Below are 15937 nucleotides of genomic sequence, written 5' to 3' on the forward strand. Positions count from 1 at the left end.
GACACCGCAATATTCGTTTAATACATTGCTTGAATTTAAGAGGAAAAAAATAAATCTGAAGAGGAATAAAGTCGTCCTTCGGTATTCGCGGAGTTACGTTCTGGGGGTGACCGCGAATATCGAAAATCTGCTAATAACCCAAAGTATACCGTATCTGCTTTGTGTGGAATAAGTGGAACAGGGTGAGGGTTAAATGAATCTAAGGGACTTTTTTTTTTGAAAGAATAACAATATTTGTTAGTTGATTCTTCTACATTTCCGTTAATTTGTTATGGTATGGTAAATACTTTTCCTACACGTGAAAAACGTATCGGAGATGAGTGTCTCGATGCCTTTTACTATGCTGCTCATAATGAATTTGTCTTACAATTATCAATCATGATTCATCTTCATAGGGCATCGCTTAGGTTTCAGAAGCAGTCAGCTCGATGAATCCCTCCTCTGCCGGCTTCTGAATTGCTGTTAGTCAATTCTCTAATTTCTTCTATTTCTACTTCAGTGAACTCTTCTCCGTTACTCGATACAGAAAAAAATATATATTTTCGTAGTCCAAGTTTTTCTATTGCTCCTACAAAACACTGGGACGTGTGACTTATCTTTCCCCTCAATGCCCACGGATTTGCAGATTTAATAATGTCGGTTATAGCATGTGTGAAGTTATGCAATATATAACTTGCATAACCTTTATTTATCCCGCCACTGAAAAAAAGAACTTTCTACATGAAAGACATGTTGATCCAGGGTGTAGCCTGTGGATCCAGGCAAGTGTAGCTACAGCAAGGTGGATCGAATTTGAAGTTTTCCCCTCTTGAAATATCTGACATTGATGTCGCAATAACGAGAAATCGCAGCAATGAAGCTAACCTTTGTCATTACAGTCGAATCCCGTTATAACGAACTCCCAAGAGACCGGAGAAATCACTTCGTTTTAACGAAATTTCTTTTAAAGGAATTCAAAGTTTTTGCATAGTTCCTACGCAAACCTTATCTGGGGGATTCGAAAAGTGTTCGTTAAAACGAGATTTTTTCGCTATAACGGTATTCGTTAAAACAGGATTCGACTGTATTTAGAATTTTCCTTGCAAGTTTTTCACTTCAGGGTAATACAGTAAACCCCTTCTTAACGAACACCCCTCAGATGCGATCGCCCCGGTTTTACGGCCAAATAATAATTTCCCCCTTGTATAATAAAACTTTTTCAAACCCCCTGATTAACGGTCACCCTTCTTTACGGACGAATTTTTTTTTTTTTTTTGTCCCAGCGGTGTCCGCAAAGAGAGGAACATTGCCAAATAGAGTGTTAAAATAGACGTTATCTAGATTAGAGTTTAATTTGAAGAAAACGAAACATTATATAATAAGAGCGCAAGTGGATAAGGCAACTTCATTAATTACGCAAATAGTTGCCCCTCAACGGGATAAGCCAATTTAAATCATCTTAGCAGTTTTTTTTCCGCTGCTGAAGACTGCAAATAGAAGATAAAAAAGAAAAACTTGACCTTCCTTTTCTTCCGTCTCATTAAAATTCAAAAGATTTCTTAACTGGCTTCATCCTGTAATAATTAGAAAAAATAAAATCAAAACTAGAAGAATTCGCGGTACACAAGCTCCTTTCCAGTGATTCGCGTTAATTAAACGACGTTGCTGGAATTGCTTTCCAGGAAAAAAAAAATTAGAAATTTTTAAAGAGGAAGAGAATTAAGTTTTTGCAATAGTTAAAGAGAAGAAGAAATTGTTCTTTCTTTTGAATTTTAAATTTGGTATTCGAGAAAGTAATCGGAATGAATTTTTTATTTGGATAACATTGACTCGGGTTATTTTCCATGCGTTCCCTTGTTAAAAGTGTTGTCATAGTTTGAAATTTAGAAAATTGACGGTGCGATAATACAGGGTGGGCAAAAAGTCCGTAGCAATTTTAAAAATGAATAAAAACCGGGAGAAATAACCGGAATAAAAAACGGTTTTCAGAGTTAGCATCGCTAAATCACGGGTGTTTTTTTTGACAGTGAAAAAAACAGCCGATAGGTGGCACTAGTACGAGTGACTTCGGTGGAAATATGTAAAAGACGATTATATATAAGAGCCTGTGCTCCTAATCCACAATCAGTTCGTTGTAAACCGTGTATGTGAACAAGGATGCGGAGTGTGAAGCTTTGTTGAAGTTGTTTTACGTGAACCAGCGAGCCGATCTCCCCTTTAAAAAGTCTCGCCACAGAGAGCAACAGACCTACAAACAATACAAATGTAATTCAATCATAACACATCACTCACTTAACTTCTGAAATAGAGATGGCGACACTGTAAAATCAAACACAACACTACATTCGCACTCACTGTTAGGTACACACACAGTTACATTTCCGGTACAAATACAGCGCCACAACAGGCAAAATGCCCAACGAGGTGGCTGAGAAAAAGACGCCCATAAAAATATGGATGTCATATATTTCAAAAATACAGCAACCCAATCAAAAACACAATCACAAAAATTATAAACAATATATACACGTGATAAAGTATTACACAATGCCCATATAGAATACTTATGGTTATCTTATTCTAATAATGGATAGCTTCTCGATTTACCCCAACATGTTTATCGTATTTCTTTTTAAACGTGTCAATTGTGTTACAATTTACTACCTCCGGGGATAAGCTATTCCATTTATTAACAACCCTATTAGAGAAAAATTCCTTGCGACCCCATAAACTTGTCCCTCACCAATCGATACTGGTGTCACCTTGTAAAAGCAGTCAATTGGCGGTGTACTAAAGATTCATGGTCCATCCCATTGAAAATTTTGAACACTTCGATCATATCTCCTCGACACCTGCGTTCATCCAATGTAAACATATTCAAAAAATTAACTGCGATTTAATCACTAGGTAGTAAATCACCCATAGATGGTGGTAAACCTGAGTTGTTCTCGGTTTGAAATGAAAAGGAATCGGCGACCATTGTCTTGCGTAAATTCAGTGTTCAGAAGAATGTAAGGACTGTAAAAGGACCTTTAATAGCGACAGGCCTCATAAATCTTGTTTAGTGGTTTGAGGAAACTGGGCCGATGGAGGATCGTGTAAGAGCCGGACGACCATGTTTAAGGAAGGCAACGTTCACCGCGTGTTGCAGCCGAAATGGAAGCGTTAGCGTCCGAATCAGCTGCAGGGACCAGCATTGCTCGTGAAGCTGCCAGACGCTTGGGCTTACCCCCAACCCCCATCCTGGACACGCAATATGCTTCATGTAATCCTTGATCTGTACCCATACAGATTGCGGTCGTAACGTGAACTTTTACCAGCGGATACCGTACAGAGGGAAGCATTTGCGAGGTGGGCTTTCCAAAATCGAACAGAATCTCACTTGGGTCTTTAACACCTTGTGGATAGATGGAGCTCATTGCGACGTTAATACCCATAACTGACGCATCTGGACGACGTCTAATCCACGTGAGGACACGCAGAAACCATTGCATTCCCAAAAGTAACAGTGTGGTGTGGTGTTCACAGGTTCGTTCTTCTTTGAAATGCAGTGCCCAGTAAATGGGGGGAAAACGGCTACGGTGAATGCGCAGAGTTACGTAACTCTTCTGCGCGAGGAGGTTGTGCCATGTTTGCGTGAAATAGATGCGCCTTATACCGTCACGTTTATGCAGGATGGAGCAACTAGTCACACTGCTATTCTGGTCAAGGCATTCCTGATATAGACGTTCGGGAAAGACAAGATCACCAGAAGGCGTTGCAGGTTCCCATGGCCTCCTTGGTCTCCAGATTTGACACCGCAGACTTCTGGTTATGGGGACATGAAATCCTGAGTGTATCGATCCGGTCCATCCAATCTGTCGGAACTGAAAGATGCGATCCGCCGAGAGGTGTCACGTATACATCCGGACCTGCTGCACTTGCCGTTGCTGGATTTGTGACTCGCCTGAAATGTGTTATCCCCAGTGGTGGTAGTGGTCATGTGGAACACATACTGCTGTAATAAATGATTTGGAGGCATTCTGTTCGTTATTTGCGTATCTTATCTTTGAAATGGGGAAGTCGGCGCCACCTATCGGTGGTTTTCTTAAGTTTACCGATAGACTTATTGGTTGCATTTGTAAATGAATTATTATAAAATTTTTATAGTGTAATCCGGGCTTAAGACAGAATTGTGATGTGAATATTTCTAAGCACATACATTTTGAAAACCTCCACCCCCCCTTTTTTTCTACTTTGCAAAGTCTTTGATATCTCCTGAATGCTTTTATTTTTTTTTTTGGAACATCATTGGATGTTTTTAGAAATTTTCTTTCATTTTTACTCTAGATTAGACCACCAAAGAATGGCTCTAGGCTGCCTATGGGCACTCTCTCTGAATCAGGAATTAAAGGAGAAAAATAATTACAAAAATTGCGAAAAAAAATAGTTTTCATTGCACGAATTTCAAACTAAAGATGCGGGTGAGAATTTTAGTGCTCGTGTGGGCATGCGGACCCGCATCTGCTCCGTGTGAAAGGAGCCTAAAGTGGCTCTGTAGGGGACTTATTATTAGGGAGAATGTTAGTTCAAGTGCCCACAAACTAGCGAAAAGTTTTTCTCATTTTTGGCGCACCGAGTAAGATGCTACTTCACATTTTTAAACAACATTTTTCACATCAAAACCCCCACCCGTTGTCATAAAAATTCAGCAAATCAGAACCCCCCCCCCCCGTAGGTGCTGACGTATTCAGCAAATCAGAACCCCCCGTAGATGCTGACGTAACACTTGAATGACTCCTAGTCAATTTCTGAATTTTTCTGTTTCTGACGCTTACATAAGAATTCCATTGTGATGATATTTCATTGGGTTTTTATTTTTAATGTTTCTACGGACATGACATGAATAAGTTCAGAAAATATATAACGGATTTTTTATGCAAAATTCATGGATGATATCTGCAAACTAAAAGATGGAGAAATAAAAGTAAAAAATAGTGAAAAATCGATCTGAATAGAATTCGGCTTGTTAAAAGTTGATACAGTTTCTCCCCTCGTTACAACGCGCACTCGGATATTTCGCTGTTTTTCAGAACAACTCAAGAATTTATGTCATTCGAACATAAATAAAGTCATCGGTTATATCCGACTTTTCGTTTGATAATTTCATGAGAATCAGTCTAATTTAATTGTGATATCGTTTGAAGAACTGATATGAACTGGGTCCCAATACACGCCTGAATGAAACTTTCGTAAGCACTCTGATGAAAATGCAGGTTTTGTAGTCGAAATTCCCGAATAAGAGATCGAAGAACATGGGAAAATTTTTATTTTATTCTGCGTTTCTCAAAGTGATTCCGTTTAGTAACAAAGCATTTCTTATTAGTTTTATCTTTTTTTTATTATTTTAAGCTATAATTGAATTTTTTCAGTTGACAATCAAAATTTTCTTACACACAGGACACCTACCCTTCCAAGACAAGGACCTGTGATAGACGAATCTCTTTGTACAACAGACGCTGAGACAGACACAACGATGGAAGGCGAAGACTGTGAAAGGTAGGACTAAAATTTTCCTGTTATCACTAGTATTAAAATTTACAGTGAGCATGATTGTATCGAAGCGATGTGTGATCAGTCAACCCCACTTCCTCATTAATGATCACATTTAATACTAGTCGTGGTGAAAAAGCAAATTCTTTTCCACGGTGCAACCACTGCAGCAAGGCTTGACAAATAGAAAAAAAGTTTTAGGTGGCAGTCAAATTTCTTGAGATCCAAAAATGACTTTAATATCTAGGAAAAACTGTCCTAAATGATGTGTTTTCGACTTATAAGGGACTTAAAAGAATGAAAAATCATACTTGAAACCAGAAAAATTTGCGTTATTTCTAGACTACAATTTAGCAATCACGCACAGAAAATTTTAGGCGCCAATACCGAGTTTTCTAGTCGCCATGGTGAACTGGCGCTTGATATTTGTGAAGTGTGCACCACGGTATTTTGAAAACCCCTTTACTATGGGATAATATTCCGGATGGGATTCCGTATTGATGCACGAGGGGTGGCGGCGTTCTCTATACTCCCTTTCCTGCGTGACTCTGATAGGAGCTCCATCTTCCTATTAAGCATATCATTAGTAAATCTACTGCCCAAAAATTACATTTTTGACTTTTATGAGGTTTTATATTGAACCTTTTGAATAAAACTGGTTGTTTTAAAAATTTAGGCTATTACTGTTTTCCAGAGGAAAATAATCGGTTCAAATTTTTCCGTGTTCGACCGGGAAAAAAACAATCGCTTGTAAGAACCTTTTAGGCCTGTAAGACATTAATTTTCATCCGGAGACGATTTGTTACTCATATTCATCGTCGAAGTCAAAAATAAACTATCCAGATATATCCCAATATATAGGAGGGAGAGGTTCTTATGGGCCTTTGAATGGATTTCAGGGGGCTCCGTGAGCTTTGATGAGAAAACAATTAATTCTATGTTTTAATATGGGACTATTATTTGGCTGCAATTACATATTCGGCCGAATATCTGTTTAAGTACATGAAACTAATTAAATAAAAAATTATATTAATTGGAATTTTTTTTCCATAAATTAAAATATTACTGATTATATTTTATTGTGTGGCACATATCCTTTCGTGGAAACAGGTTTTGGCAGGGTGAATTTCTAGGATTGGCAAAACAAGAGACTAAAAATATAATGCTACTGCAATAAGGTGGAAGTGAGCATAAATTATATACACAAGTTCACTAACTGATAGATGCACCTAGGCAAGATGCTTATCGAGCTACTGAATGAGGCAAAGAACATCTAAAGAAGAAAAATGAGAAAATTATTTGAAAATTTCATGTTTCTAAACTTTTAGTTAAGTTAGTTGAGAGTAAATAACGGGTGACATTTTCTTAATTGGATTGTAAAACTGATAATAAGTATTTAAACAAAATCGATTCTGTGAGTAATATTAGAATATAAATACAAGGCAACAACAGGCAAAATGCCTAACGACAAGGCTGAAATAAAGATGCCCATAACAAATATTGGTGTCATTATGTTTCTAAAATACAGCAAACAAATTAAAAATGCAAGTATATAACTGAAAAATATATAGCCTATACAGTGGAACTTCGATTAACGAGCTTAATTCGTTCTGACAACGTGCTCGTTTCTGAATCAAACGCCCCCGTAGAAAATAAGAGAAACTCAAATAATCCGTTCCACAATTATACATTCACATAAAAATGACTAATAAAATGACATTCAATCATTAATTAAACACAATACTGTAATAATAATTCATAATAGAATAAAATATCCATAATATAAATTGATGTTTACAAATTAACTTATGCTAAACGACGAGAGAGAGGACTATCGTGTAGGATGATTTACAGATTCATTGTTGTTTGCAAACTTATTCTTTTAGCGGGACTTTCAAAAACAACCTTATCCAATGACACTCGCTTTTGCCTCCTTGTTAGGATTTTTGAGAAATAGGAAATTGCAGCGTTCGTTGGGCAGATTCATTGCTCGTATACCACACTGCTACAGCATTATTTAGGTGGTTCTATTCTACAGAGTTTTTCACAGATTCCCATATCTCTCTAATCTCATTTTATGTGAGGGACTTCTTCTCTTCTTCAGATGAGACACCATATCGTCCATAAACTCTTGCTGGTGCGTGCATAAGAGATCTTATCGCTTCATCTACCGTGCTACGTATCTACTTCACCTCTTCGACAAGTAGTGGCTCCTGTTCATGGGCTAGCACCCCTAAAAGTCACGTTCAATGATGCAATCAGCCCACAGTTTTTTCCAAGCACTAAGCAAAAGTTAAAAAAAAAATTCAAGCGCACATGCACATGGCTGCAATGCTGCATCTAGTTCCGTATCATAAATATTCACCCTCACATGTGCGTTAATTTTCCGAGTGAGGCACGCTTACCGGAGACTGTAGAGCAGAATATTACCAACAATTCCATATTACGTGCGTAGGCGAAAGCAGAAAAACTATCAGCTCAGTTGTGTAAACGTGAAAATAAACAAAGAACTTTTGCTCATTATCATCTGTCATTAATCTAGTCAAAATTTGTTCACAATTTGTGCTGATTATGCGAATTGCTCGTTAACCGAAGTTCCACTGTTCATGATGAAATATAATACGCTGCCCATAAAAAAAAATACAACAAATCATCTTTAAATTCAATTTTTAGTGTCGTGCCAATAAAAATCTTTCAATTACCAGTTTTTTAATACTTATTTAAATAATAAATTGCACAATTAAAATTCAATCATTTGAAATGACCAATAATTTTATTTCCAATTTTAAAGGCACCAATTTTATTTATAATTGAGATTAATTTAAAAAAAATTGATATTCGACCAAATCACTAGTTTTGCCAATCACTTCGGCCCATCCATAGTTTTTAATAGCCTGAATATTAATTTCGTAAAGCATTCCTTGTTGTTTGCGCAAAAAACCGTAGAACAGAAAAGGTTAAAAAAAAGAAGGAAGAAACCCCGATGTTAAAAAAGGGAATCAATTGATAAATAATTTGTTAAAATCTCAATTTGTAACCTTTCTATTAATACTAGATTCATAAACATGCATGGGAGATACACTATTCATAAACATTCGTCTCTCAGACGAACATATTATATTGATGACTTTTGTTTTATAGAATACAAGGAGCAATGAAACACACTTTAAATCTGAAAAGTTGTTTATTAATCATTAATTTTCTGAAATTGAAAATAAACAAAATAGTTATTCTGAGAAATCGACACATAATAAACCGCGGTGATCCATACACATGAATTTTTTTACATTGGGGACAACAGAACCTTGTCATCCGACGTTCTTAATAATCGCAGAAGGCGCAAATTTTTTTTCTGACATCCACAGGGTTGTGTTTGATCAGCGGAAGAAGTTTCACCAAGAACTTCTGAAGTTCCCCCCCCCCCCCGTTTCTGCAAATTTGCACCCGTTCTACAATCGCAACACTATTCATAAACATTCGTCTGTGGGACGACGTACTCATTTTAACTCCATTAGCATAAGTGCACTCTGACATGCGACAGGCGCAATACTAGTTATTGAACGATCTCGGATGGTAACACGAAAAAAAAAACTGTTGAGAAATGCTTTAATGGGTAATTAATTACTGAATAATTACCATTTATTTATATATATTTTGAGGAAATGCAAACGAATTCGTTCTTTGGAAACATTCTTAGTTCTGTTTGTGTCTGATAGATGGCGATACCAATATATTATAGACTAAACGAATGAGACGTTTCTTGATGGAGAGACAGAATCGTTAATATGAGAGATTTAATTAAATGATTAAATTATATGATACATCAGAGACCCATCGGGAGCGCATTTTCTTGCATGCGTCCGGTCTCACACTTCAACATCGAATGCTACTAAAATGATAGTACCGCTACATGCCAGGTGTCTTTCTGCTACGCACCTACATCTAAAGAGCAGGTGGTATTCGCTAACATTCGGCCACCCTGCTACAAGAACGTCCTCGTTCACATGATACATTATTTTGCACAGCACAATTTTTCTGGAGTATATCAACAAATACACTAATTGCAAAAGTAATTATGGAAACTATAAAATACGATACACAATATAAATGTCAAAATATAACAAAGTACAAAAATTAGTAAACACACATAATATGAATTGAAGTCAGAAAATAATGACAGTTCTCTCATAGTTCATAGTCTTTCAAATACGACGGCAATTTTCTCGCCCTTTTAGTACGGTTCACTCTGTTTGAATCATTGTCAGGATCGCAATATTCCTCTCTCGGTGTACATGCATTTGATACATGATTATCGTTGATTTGTTTCACTTCACCATCATCGTCATTGAGCTCTGAGTCAATAACTTGATCTTCATCGTCAACAAGATGGAATAGTTTCATCTGAGATGCATGGGCTGTTGTTGTATAATTTTGTCGTCTTCCTCGCCCTTGACCACTTTGACGAAAATCAGTGATCTTATATGTGTCTGATGGCAGTATTCCAGCAACCACCATTGGACCTCGGTACTTTGCTTGTGTTTTGGTGCTTACTCCGGTCTGCTCTGGTAACCGTCGTACCACTATCACATCACCAATAGAATATTTAAAAGCAACGCTGTGATGAGCATCGTACATCTCTTTCATTTTCTCTTTTGAGTCCAGAATATTTTCTCGAGCTTGATCACGCAATTTGTTTGGTGACTCATATTCGGAAGAAGTTGGCAATAATTCCGGTGGGAAGTAACCAGGTCTTTCGGGTTTGTATCCATGTAGAAGTTCAAAAGGGGACTTGCCTGTGGACTTACTGGGTGCCCAATTTATTGATCTTTGCACTTCAGGCAATACTCGATCCCAATCCCTATGCGACTCAGTTTTAACAGACGAGGTTATCATAGGTATAAGAACTCTGTTTATACGCTCGACTTGACCATTTGCTTGTGGCCTTTGACTACAGATAAGTGTATGTCTGATTCCATGCAATTTACAGTAATCTTCAAATGCTTTTGACGTGAAGCAGGTTCCTCGATCAGTTATAACACGATGGGGAGTTCCATAATCACTGATGAATTCATCAAAGTACTTGAGTACACTCTTCGTGGAGCAATTAGGACACGGTCGTAAACGAACAAATTTCGTGAAGTTATCAATAATGACCAAAAGTTCTTTGTTGCGATGAGAACTGGATATCAATGGTCCTAGGAAATCCATGTGAATAATTTCAAACGGTCTTTTACCTGGGAGTATAGGGTTCAATTTCCCTTGTTTCTTTCCTGACGGTGCTTTTGTAAATGCACAGACCACACACTGTCTCACATGTTGTTTGACGTAGCTCACCATTTTTGGAAACCAAAAATGTTCTCTGATCATCTGTACTACTTTTTCTGCACCATAATGACCTGAAAAATCATGATATTTCACAGCAAGGTATTTTCTCATGGTTCGTGGCATCACAAACAACTTTCGTTGCTTGCAATTAATTTCTTCGATGCGATAAAGTATACCTTCATTCAACTCATAGTTATCAATAGTAGATTTATCATGATGAGTACGTTTAGATACTGGCTTCTTGAGAACGGAAATAATTTTCTGCAATTCTTTGTCCTGAGACTGAATAAGAGAAACTCTATCTCTTTCGTTGGAAATGTAAAATGCCTTGGGATTTACATTAAATTCGCTTGGACCGTTAGAACGAATCCCGTCATACGATGTATTTTCGCATTCTTCCACAGGTGAACGACTGAGAGCATCGACGTGCGTCATATTCTTTCCAGGACAATGTTTCACCTCATAATCAAATTCGCTAAGTTGTTCAGCCCATCTCGCAATTTGAGGCTTAATATTTCGTTGAGTGTTCAAGTATATGATAGCAGAACAGTCGGTAACAAGCGTAAATTTCAAGCCAAGTAGTAACGGTCGAAGTCGCGTCATTGACCATACAACAGCAATGAGTTCAAGACGACTGGAGTGGTACTTTTCTTCATTAGGATGAGTTCTACGACTCACACAGTACACCAGCCTTAGATTGTTGCTATTGTCCCGTTGAAGTAGCATACCTGCTAATCCAACCGCACTTGCATCAGTGTGCAATTCTGTTTTATCACGAGGATCGAATAACTTTAACACCGGTTGTGACACTAGTTTTTCTCGCAAGATCGCAAAAGCAGTTTTTTGTTCATCATTCCATTCAAATAACTGATTGTTCCTAAGTAAACGGTTAAGAGGAAATGCTATGATAGCATAACGTTCTATGAAGCGCCGAAAGAAACCAGTCAAACCCAAAAATCGTCGTAGTTCTTCTTTAGTCTTGGGAACTGGATACTCAGCTATAGCAACTAATTTCCTTGGCCCAGGCTTCAATCCCTCTCTGTTTACCACGAAACCAAGATATTCCACTTCAGGCATACAAAATTCACATTTGGATAGTTTCAATGTCACCCCAGCTGTTTGCAGTTTTTCCAGAACCTTTTTCAATTTTACCATCATGTCATCGAAATCATATGCGCCAAAAAATATATCATCAACAAAACATGTTACAGTGTTCCACAATAGATCACCCAAAGCAACCGACATCGCACGCTGAAAAACTGGAGGCCCATTTGCTAATCCAAAAAATAAACGAGTTGGCTCGAAATGCCCATCAGGTGTTGTAAACGCAGCTTTACGTGATGATTCATCATCCATTGGGATCTGGTTGAATCCTTGACATGCATCGAGAATGCAAAACATGCTAAATTCTGAAAGACGGTCAAGCAAATCATCAAGACATGGAAGGGGAAATTTATCTTTCACAGTTTGAGCATTTAACTGCCTGTAATCAATCACCATTCTGTATTCACCAGTCTTTTTGGGAACAAGTAGTACTGGACTACTGTACTCCGATATACTATCTCGTATAATTCCTTGATCTTTCATTTCAGTTGTAATTTTTCGCAGTATTTCTCTTTCATAATGTGAAGCACGGTACTGAGATCGTGCTACCGGTTTGCTTCCTGGAATTTCATTTATGTGCATCACAGCTGTATTGATGCATCCGATTTCGTCAGGTTCTTTCGCAAAACATGAACGATAATCATTAAGTAATTCGCACAGCCTATTTTTTTCTTGTTCCTTTATGACATCGCCAACTTTAATTTCTTCACAAATAATAGGTTGCCTATTGCTTGTGATTGCTTTTGCAACCATAACATCAGAAACATCAACACTGGAATCAGGCTCACTATTCTCATCATGCCAAAATCCACGCAAAATACCTCTATTTTTCTTTATTGGTATTTGGCATACTTCCTCGACCTGAATTTTACACAATCTATCAAACTCATCGATATTAAGGAACTGTGACTTTCCTTCTTTCCGAATCATGATTAATTCCGGTGAATCGATAACATTATTACCAATGAGTACATTTGGTCCCTCAAAAGTATCGTCTTTTACTATATAGAATGTAATACTTCTCATTACTACATTATCTATGGCGACATTCACTTCTGTAATTCCTAGAGGTTTACTAAGACCACCAATACCTCTAATAGGAGAAATAACCTCATTACGAACGTCGGCGTTTACCCTTTGAGCAAAATTTTGTTTCATCATAGATATGTCAGCACCTGTATCTACAACAGCTTCAGTTTCAACCTCATTGATACGAACAGTTTTGTTGTGAGAAGGAATGTTTATTTTCGGCATGAACATAGCTGTGTTCACCAGAAGATTTTTTGGTTTTGTTGAACAATCTTTAATACCATGACCCTCTTTTTTACAAGATGTACAGAACTTCACCCTTTTTGGTTTAGGACAATCTCTGGAAAAATGTCCCTTCTGGTAACAGTTATAACACGCATTATGGTCTGCAGGTTTACCAGTATCAATGTCCTTTCGCCAATGATAATCTTCTTTCTGTGGTTTGTTTTTGTTAAATTTTTCTCGAGTCAAGTTTTGAGTTGGCGGTCTAGAGCCTTTTGAATATTCATTATTATACACTTTTTTACAAGTGCCCATGACCACACTTTCATATTCATCAAGCATTTCTGTCAACTTTACCACGGTTGTGATTTTTGACCATTCATCAATGAAATGATTACGAATATCTGTATTCACACTACGTTTTAGTTGATCGGTCACGATAAGTTCTTTTAGCCCCTCGAAATCTTTTATTCCCAATCCGCTTATCCATTCCTCGAAATAATTTCTCAATTCGAAACCAAAGTCCTTCCACGTAATTTCCGAACTTTTCTTGTGGTTATTGAAAAGCTGACGGAATTGTTCAGGGCACAATTTGAATCGTCTCAACAGAAGTTTCTTAACATAGTCATATTCAGCAGCTTCCTGCTCAGGTTCTCTGGCAATGAGAGCAACAATTTCTGATGGTAATACACTAATGAGATGCGTAACCCAATGTTCTTTCGGGATGGACATGATCTTAGCTTGACGCTCAAAAGAGGTCATAAATAAGCTAATATCATTCTTCATATCAAATTTTGGGATCAATTTATGAAGATCTACTTTAAATGAACTATCATTTTCCCTCGCTAGACCCCCACCAATTGAACTTAGAGACAGTTCTAACCGTTTCTTTTCCAATTCCAATTCCATCCTTTTCATTTCCATTTCATCCTGACGCTTTCTCATCTCCATTTCATCCTGACGCTTTCTCATCTCCATGTCATTTTGACGCTTCCTTTCCTCGCGCTCATCAATCTCTCGTTGTATTCTAGTTTCTATAACGGTATCGACAAGGACCCTAACAAATTCTTCCTCATAATTCTTCGAGTTTATAATTAATAGTTTTAAATCAGCAACTTTAAAATCGGGATCAACTGTTTCCCCAAGCTCCTCGGCGAGAATTTTCGTCACCTTTTCTCGCTTTCGCTAAGAATGACATCTTGCAATATTAAAAGAAAATAATAATAATAAAAGAAAAGAAAATGACCAGTGCTATGGTATTATTGCTAAATAATGATACGGAATATAGCATTAAATTGACTCTGATCATGAAACGAAAATAGTTCAACTCACCACTACATGGCAACAATAAAAAAATAAATCACTTCACTGCATATACACGAAAAGAAATGAATAAAAAAAATGAATTCACTGAAAATTAATCGAAACTCGCGCAAAATCTTGTACATCGCACTTGCGCGCTAATATAACCCTCGCATCGTCAAACGTGGAACCATATAATAATGTGTGAAATAAATTCACTGTGGATCAATCAAAGTTTGCGCAAAATTTTAAACATCACACTCGCGCACTCTCACCATCACAACACCTCGACACATCAGAAACATCGCAGAATAATATACATCATACACGCACTGATATCTCGCACTGCATATACTAATATCGCGCACTAAATCATCACAACATCAGTCATCATCATATTTTCACCAGCAAGGATAGGTCGTAGAATCACTGGAACATCGGAAATATCGTTGAATCTTTAACCTCAACAGCCATTAGACTACTTCGGGAATCCTCGGGTGACATCGGCAATCGTCGGGAGACATCGATATCTTCGGTAACATCGGAGATCCACGGAATCTTTAACCTCAACAGCGATTAGTATACTTCGGCAATCCTCGGTAGACTTCGAATATCCTCGGGTGACATCGGAAATCATCAGTAGAAAAGAAGAAACTTTTTTTTTGTTTCGTCGTCGAGAAGACAAACTTCGCAAGCTGCCGATTGTGGGCTCTAGTTCATAAACATCAACGCACGTGGGATATGCATAGCATCATCGTTATCACTATATATCTATGTCTTTGTCTATGTCTATATCTATCCCACTTCTGAATTATAGACTAAACGAATGAGACGTTTCTTGATGGAGAGACAGAATCGTTAATATGAGAGATTTAATTAAATGATTAAATTATATGATACATCAGAGACCCATCGGGAGCGCATTTTCTTGCATGCGTCCGGTCTCACACTTCAACATCGAATGCTACTAAAATGATAGTACCGCTACATGCCAGGTGTCTTTCTGCTACGCACCTACATCTAAAGAGCAGGTGGTATTCGCTAACAATATAGACTTTGGAAAATATATGTATTCAAAGTTTTTTTTTGTCTATAACGGGGGTTCTTAACTTTTTCATCCGCCTTGGACGGGGGCACCCCCCCCTTCCAGCGTCAAAGGTGGAGCCGATTGATCTAATGTATAGCCTATGAATTCACATCATCATGCACCCGCAATCATCATCGTGCCCCTTCCCCCCCATACTTTCACGTCTATTTCCACCTATGAACAATACCGGCTTCGTGGACCATGAGACTTCCTCTCCCCCCCCCCCCCCGAAATTAGTGAAGCTAATGACGCTATAAGTGAATTCCTAACAGGTCTGTATGTAGATTTGTAAGACTTATCTAGGAAGCTCCTGCGAATCAGAGATCAATTGGGTTGTGGCTAATATCTCAAAAAATC

At 37.7% G+C, this 15937-nt stretch overlaps 1 protein-coding gene across 2 annotated transcripts in view; it reads left to right on the forward strand.

The window, feature by feature from the left end:
* LOC149084447 (IQ motif and SEC7 domain-containing protein 1-like) overlaps positions 1-15937 on the forward strand; it is a 425974-nt gene that overhangs the window by 123367 nt on the left and 286670 nt on the right. For both annotated transcript variants that reach the window (XM_089234841.1, XM_089234847.1), the window contains exon 2: positions 5419-5517. In XM_089234841.1, the coding sequence (XP_089090967.1) occupies positions 5419-5517 (99 nt within the window). The remainder of the gene's footprint in view (positions 1-5418; positions 5518-15937) is intronic.

This window comes from Pholcus phalangioides, unplaced genomic scaffold (assembly GCF_987345545.1).
Source record: "Pholcus phalangioides strain wild (caught in Gottingen) unplaced genomic scaffold, Ppha-v1.0 ptg000008l_1, whole genome shotgun sequence".
Classification (NCBI taxonomy): Eukaryota; Metazoa; Arthropoda; class Arachnida; order Araneae; family Pholcidae; genus Pholcus; species Pholcus phalangioides.